The 7,415-nt window shown below is 40.3% G+C and overlaps 1 protein-coding gene across 1 annotated transcript in view; it reads right to left on the reverse strand.

Moving 5' to 3' along the window:
• Positions 1–5,054: 5,054 nt before the first annotated feature.
• LOC102810508 (MLN64 N-terminal domain homolog) overlaps positions 5,055–7,415 on the reverse strand; it is a 37,078-nt gene continuing 34,717 nt past the window's right edge. Inside the window, exon 7 of the mRNA XM_006832121.1 lies at positions 5,055–5,132. Within this exon, the coding sequence (XP_006832184.1) occupies positions 5,071–5,132 (62 nt within the window). The 3' untranslated portion in view covers positions 5,055–5,070. The remainder of the gene's footprint in view (positions 5,133–7,415) is intronic.

The raw sequence follows: 7,415 nt of genomic DNA on the forward strand, positions 1-7,415 counted from the left end.
TAAAAAGTTCAGTGGGTAGTTCCACTACGTTTAAGCCAATTCCGACTCATAGTGACTCCAGGAAAAAACAGCCCATCTTTCTCCTATGGAGCCGCTGGTGGGTTTGAGCTAAACTTGCGGTTAGCAGTTGAGTGCTTATCCCATAGCACCACCCTAAATGGGTAGATAAGTGAGTTGAAAAATAACAAGTGATTGTTTATTTTTCTATTACTTTTTAAGCAAAAACATCTGTGCATTAAGGCTAAAACATCTTACTCTATAGAATAAGGAATAAGTGATGGACTGCTAACCACATGGTAGGCAGTTCAGGCCCACCAGCTGCTCAATAGAAACCCTATACAGTGTCACTGAGTCAGAACCAACCTGATAGCACTCAGCAAAATTTGTTTTTGAGCCAGCTTCAGTATTGCTGTGAAACAGATTTCTTTGGAAGCCAAACACAGAGTTCCCATTTAGAAACAAGATGAACCAAATACAAGAGAGATTAAATTGAATTTAGATTTGATTCTCATAAATTTGATTAGATTTCTATTTAGATTCAGAGCTATTTCTGCATTGGAAAAGTAAAGATGCAAACTTTGAAATCATTTAAAGTTTTGTGAAGCTGATTTTACTGGTAGGAGGTATGAAGTAGTGTCTCCACTATTTCACATTTCTTAGCATCTTCCTTCCCCAACTCAACCATGGCTGCCCTTATGCTAGGAGGTGTAGGGGGCCTGGGGTGGTAAGAGTGGTAGAGGGGGCAAGTGGCTTGTGGGAGACCGGCAGTGTGGCTGATGGTTTTATTTTCTCAGGCTTCTTTTGTTTATGTGTTCTGATGAATGTGGTTGATTCGTGGAAAATGCTCAAAGGTAAACCAGCCCCTAATTGGGGCTGTGTGAGGAGTGGCTAGAGTGTTGTAAGACAAAAAAAAAAAAAAAAAAAAACGATCTACGATAGGATGAATGTAAAGCTAATGTTCTCCCATGTAAGCGATCACATAATTCTAAGAAAAAAAAAAAAAAAAAAAAAAAGGACAGTTAAACCACAACTAACTTTGTTCACTTTCAAAAGGCCACAGCTAATGGAAATAAAACATCCAGCCATACATGCGTAAGAGATTGAAATCAAACACGATTAATGTTCCGGTGAGGAAGTTGGGTTCCCTAGCTTTTACATACATATGTCACCCCATTTAGCTGTTTATGGGCTCTGGGAATCTTCTGGCCCCGAGTGTTCAGAGACTGCACCTTTAGCTTGTTCTCATGGCATTGTTCTGAGGAAAATAGTGAGGACTTTGTGTAGGACTAACATAATGCCCCTCACCTGGTGATTTTCCATGGAATGCACCTTGTTTCGCTTTCTCAGTGTAGACAAGGTGACACAAAACTCAGGCCTGTGGGTCAATTATCATAGTTAGATTGTAGATGTGGGCAGCACCTCTCAAATGCCTCTTTCCCACAAGAGATAAGGAGGTCTTGAGTCCAATTGTGTGATTGAATGATGTAAACTGAATCAGCAGAACAATATAAAGTAGCTCTAAAGGAATAAAGGAGTCCTGGTGTGGCGTTGTGGGTTAATGCACCAGACTGCAAAGCTGTTTGAACTGCAAGGTCGTCAGTTCAAGCTCACCAGCTGCTCCTCAGAAACCCTATACAGGGTCGCTATGGGTGGGATTGACTTGATGGCACTTAACAACAACAACAACAACAAGGGTATAAAAGAACCTGAGTCAACCTGTTGTTGTTGCTTGGTGCCATTGCATTGGTTCCGACTCATAGCAAAGACCCTATATAGGGCCTTTGAGGAGCAGCTGGTGGGCTTGAACTGCCGACCTTGAGGTTCACAGTCCAGTGCTGTTCAGCTGTGTCCCCACCTCTTCACACATATTGGTATGGCATGGTTGCCCTGGCCCATGGGCCCAAGAAGGAAGTATGACTCTATTGAGATCCATACATGAGGCTCCCACAGCCTGGCGTCACCGCACATTCAAGTCATACAGCTGATGTCCTCTCGTCTGTGCTCATGAAGTCAGCTTCTGATGGAACTTGGGCTTCCTATGAAGGGCAGGCACATCCTACCGCCTCCACCCGGTGAAAGTTCTCTCGGGTTAAATGACTGTACTGATGTGCTGGCTTAGGAGTTATCTATGGGCTCAGTGTATCAGCAATTCCACTCTTGTGATGGCACATTCTCACCATGACAACTCAGTTAGGTGCCTCATTTTTTGGAGCCGAGGCCAGACCCTGAAGATTTTCCTTGGCCCTCCCCCTGACTACATTCACAAGTCCCTCCTGGTTAGAGGCTACTTCACACTGAAACTTACAGTTACACTTCTGCTATCTGATCTACTCTTACAATCAGCATGGACAGACTTGTTTTGGTCAAAACAAAACACCAATATCCACCCAAACCAGCACCATAGAACTATACACAATTACACTTTTATTGAATGTCAGAATGAATGATGCAATAAAACTAATAAGCATGCTGCAAATATTTATGTTTGAAGAAATAGCTCACAATATAATTTGGTTCATTTTTAATTAGAATTAGCCAAACACAAAGGCAAAATAATGGTTTCAAAATACGGGTTTCAAGTACAAAACTCAAAATATTTCAGAACCATACATCCTAAGAAAAAGACAGTATTTTATGGAAAAAAACAAAACAAAAAACAACGCCTGGAAACATTTTACATAGATTCACAGCCCCTTCGTGTTCCCCTTTAAACTATCTGTAATTGTTAACACTTTAGGCTAATTATATTATGAAAAACAAGAAAAATAAAAAAGAATCCTTTAATGTGTGGACTTTATTAATGTTGTAAAACTTTACAAAGAGTGTATGTGCATGAGTTTAAAAACACAAAAGAAATGTAGGCTATTAAAAAAGAAATACCAAGTAGGTCTAAGACATGAAACAAAACATTCCATTCTGTGCATCAAAACAAATAAGGTATTTGATTTACAAAGAAGTGTTATACTAATATATTAAGAAATGTTGTCATTAGGAATACTGCACGAGACTTTGGTGCTGTGTTTCACGAGCAGATCAAATTCATTCTCACTGAATATGGAATGGGTCATTTCATTATCTTAAGAGTGCCAGGCAGGCAACTAAATGTCTGTGGACTATGGTACAATGTCTGTGAGGTATTACAATAAATAAATTCTTTATTAGCTATGCAACCAAGTCAGCAGGCGGATGTCACCATTTCAGCTTTCTCCTACAGAGATGCCCATTGGTTTTTCACACTGCGAAAGCAAAGAGACAAAAATGTTTGCGGTTATGTTAATAGGTAAAATGCTAAGTTCTGCCTTATATTTCTGAGGTGCCTTGAAGATGGGATCTGCTAAAGACACACAAACTGAAGGGCTATGTGTATGGCCATGCAAGTATTTGTTTTAATGTATTTTATCAAAGGATGAAACCAACAACTATTCACAAACTAGTGTTTTGGTTTTCTATCTATACTGTTGCTGTGGGAAGAAGGAGCTGAAGTGTGTTAGGTTAGGAAGAAGCAGGCACGAGAGCTCCATGGCCAGTTAGCATCTATCCTGGTCTCTAAAGGATATGGAATCCATCAAATTACTTCTTTTGTGATTAAACAACTGGGTGGAGTTGCTGCCACCAAAACTTATTTTATGTATATTTGCATTGCATTTCAGGGGCTAGAAGGTTTTTCTTTGATGCTTTGGAGGGATGTAACAATGTGAGTCACCAAGGCTTATCAAGCACTGAAGCTGGAACCTGAGACATCTTGCTTCTCAGAAGCCCCAAGGCAGCATACAGACAACACAGTGCTGGATTACAGTGCACCCCCCCACCCCACCCTCCCCAACCCATGATGGGCTGGAATGCAAATACAGCTCTGCCTCTTGCTGGCTGTGTGGTTTTGGTCAAGTTACTCATCCCTCCTACCTTAAGCGTAAATAGGGGCTTTTAACAGTATTTATATCTTCTAAGATTAAAGTCCTCACAACAGAAATGCATTAGTATTTGTAATTAAAACCATTTCTGGCACACCAAAATTCTGGCTAAGAAAACAAAACTAAAAAAGCTCTTGGCTGCTAAATGAAAGCTTGAATGTACCAGTCACTCTGCAGTAGAAAGATAACAACAGTCGGCTTGTTTAGTGGATACGAGAGTACAGGGTTTCTGAGGCTGTAAATCTTTACGGGAGCAGAAAGCCTCATCTTTCTCCCATGGAACAGCTGATGGTTTCAAACTGCTGACCTTGAGGTTTGCAGCCTGACTCATCACCACTATGCTACCAGAGCTTGTTGTTGTTGTTTGGGGTGAATTAATTAAATGTTTGACCAAATATATTGTTGTTGTTAAGAGCCGTCAAGTCAGTTCCAACTTCTAGCAACCCTGCACAGGGCTCTCAGGGAGCAGCTGGTGAGCTTAAACCGCTGACCTTGTGGTTCAGACTGACTTTGCAGCCTAGCACAACCCACAGCGCCAAAATAAGACTCTCTAATTTTTAACTTCATAATTTTGTATGGCTTGTGAATGATGTTATACATTTTGGCAGATAAAATGTTCCTCACCCCTGCTCTAAAGCATGCTTCAGACAAGATTTACAGTTTGCAGCCACGGAAATCTAGGGGGCTGTTTGTGGCGCTGTAGGATCATCACTGGTCTGCAAACCATAAGATGGGCAGTTCAAACACACCAGCCACTCCTTGGAAACCCCATACAGGGTCGCTAAGAGTTGGAACTGACTTGACGGCACTTAACAACAACCGCATGTGGCCACTATAAGTCGGAATCTACTCGACAGAATCTACTTTGAATTCCTTTCTCTTTTCAGTTTTAAACAAAGATAAATGTATCTTTATTCTTTAGAAAATTGGGATGATGTGGTATTTTTCATACTCTACAAATTTATATCTACACAGAAAATGTTATTTTACATTAAAAAAAAATGTGACTCATAAGCGAAAGTAATAGGACAAATCTGGGTACATAGTTGGACTCATTTTCTTGGACTTTTACTTAGAATGAAGTCAACGAAAACTGTCCATATTTGACTGTCTGTTGCTGGAGTTTTCTTTTGAAAGCCTTACTTTAACAAAGCAGTCCTCAGAGTTCTAAGAGTGCTTTTTCACTGTCCCGTTTTTCTTCTGTTGCTTCTTCTTCAGAGCCTACAAGGGAGGAGACGGGAAGGACAAAAAAGAACTCATTCAATTTAAATAGCAAACTGTTGTTGTTGTTGTTGTTAAGTGCCGGCGAGTCGGTTCCGACCCATAGCAACCCTGTACAGGGTTTCCGAGGGTGTAAATCTTTACAGGAGTAGAAAGCCTCATCTTTCTCCTGTGCAGCGGCTGGTAGTTTTGAACCACTGACCTTAAGGTTCGCAGCCCGATTCATAACCACTACACTGCCAGAGCTCCCTAAACTACCTCTTTAAAATTACAACGTATATGAATTAAATTTTAAATGAGAACTACATATGTTGAATTCTCAAAGATGTACATTAACAAAACCTTAATTTTAGAGTTTAACTTTATTTTGTATGTTGTTGCTGTTATGTGCCGTGGAGTTGGTTCTGACTCATAGCAACCCTGTACAGGGTTTCTGAGGCTGTAAATCTTTACAGGAGCAGAAAGCCTCATCTTTCTCCCGCGGAACAGCTGGTAGTTTCGAACTGCTGATCTTGAGGTTCGCAGCCCGATTCGTAACCACTACGCTACCAGAGCTAAAAAAGAGAACCCTGTCAAATGTATTGTACCACTCCCACTAACTTGTCAAAAAGGATTTCAATTTATATACTACTAAAAATATTCCTCTTCCAAGTCTTTGCTTACAGGATTGCATATAGTTTTAAATGCAAATAACTTGGAGCTCTGTTACCAAAAGTTTAATCTCTGCGGTGTTTAAAATCACTTTTTCCAGGTGACTGAGAGAGTGGTTGGTGGCAGGTGGGCGGCCCTCATGACTGTTGCTAACAACCTCTGCTGGGACCTGAAGTTCCCGATCAGTGTCTCGAGAATCTTCAATTACTCAGACATCTGACCCAGACATTGCACTCCAGAATTATTTCCTTAGGATCTATGCCTGAATACACAGTATTTATTATTCATTATGTAGCGTGTCCACCAAAACCAAAAAACCAAACTTGCTGCCATCGAGTCGCTTCCCACTCACAGTAGCACCGGAGGGCAGAGGTGAGCTGCCCCGTGTGGTTGTCCAGCTATAATCTTACACAAGCAGTCTGCCAGAACTCTCTTCCACAGAGTGGGTACCGTGCTAAACTGCTGCACCACCATACATTAGGGAAAACAATCAAAACAGCCCACAGTAAAGTTTCAGTCGTTACTATATATCTATACGCATCATGTATATGCATTTACAACCACATTTACAGATCATTTTAAAAATACCATGGAAAGGCATATACTATAGAGGGAAAACAAATGTATCATGGGAAAAAGAAACTATACATACCATAAGATCATATTTGATAAAATATAAAAGCCAAATATATCTGTGCAAATTGAAAAGACTAGACGTAAGCAGGTGACTTTCAAATATTTTCCTCTATATTCCAAAATTTCTACTTTAAATTAACTTTAATGAACTCTTCTGAGGACTGCAATGCCAGCAGTTCAAAACTACCAGCTGTTCCACGGGAGAAAGATGAAGCTTTCTGCTCCTGTAGTAAAGATTTACCACCTCAGAACCGGCTGCACGGTACATAACCACCACCACCACCATAGTATCTAAATTATAATTAAATCAGAGTATACATTATATAGACAACATGACATAATTATGCAAAGCTACACACAAACACATACATACAATTAGAAGGAAACACATGAGGCCTTCAAAAATTCAAGGAAAATTTCCATTATTTTTTAATTCTATTTTTCCATGAACTTTTAAAAGCGCCCAGTGTACTAAGCTGTCAGCACTGGTTTTGCTGAATAATTTGTAGAATGGGTGATTTTAAATTCTAATATTTTCCAAATGTTTATAAGAAGCGAGTTGTTATTAATGCTGTCGAGTCAGTTCTGACTAATAACGACCTTAGCGCTATGGGTTAATGCGCTGAACTGCAACGTTGGTTTGAAGTGCAAGGTCAGTGGTTCAAACTCTCCAGTCACTCCTCAGAATCCCTATGCATAGTTGCTATGAGTCAGAATGGACTCAAAGGCACTTCATAGCAAAAGTAGAGTTTCCAAGGAGCAGCTGGTGGGTTTGAATTGCCAACCTTGTGGTTAGCACTTCAGTGCCGATCCTACAGCACTCCACCAGGAAAGAAAACTAAGAGAACTGTGAGAAAAAAACCAGGATAGTAGATTAGGGATGTAACCTGTCCCCACTCAAGGGTGCAGCCTATCTTCACTGCTGCTTTACTCTACTAAGCCATTTCAAAAGTCGTTGTTTGGGTTTTTAAAAATGCTTTATTGTTAATTATATGA

This window comes from Chrysochloris asiatica, unplaced genomic scaffold, assembly GCF_000296735.1.
Source record: "Chrysochloris asiatica unplaced genomic scaffold, ChrAsi1.0 scaffold00006, whole genome shotgun sequence".
NCBI classification, from domain to species: Eukaryota; Metazoa; Chordata; class Mammalia; order Afrosoricida; family Chrysochloridae; genus Chrysochloris; species Chrysochloris asiatica.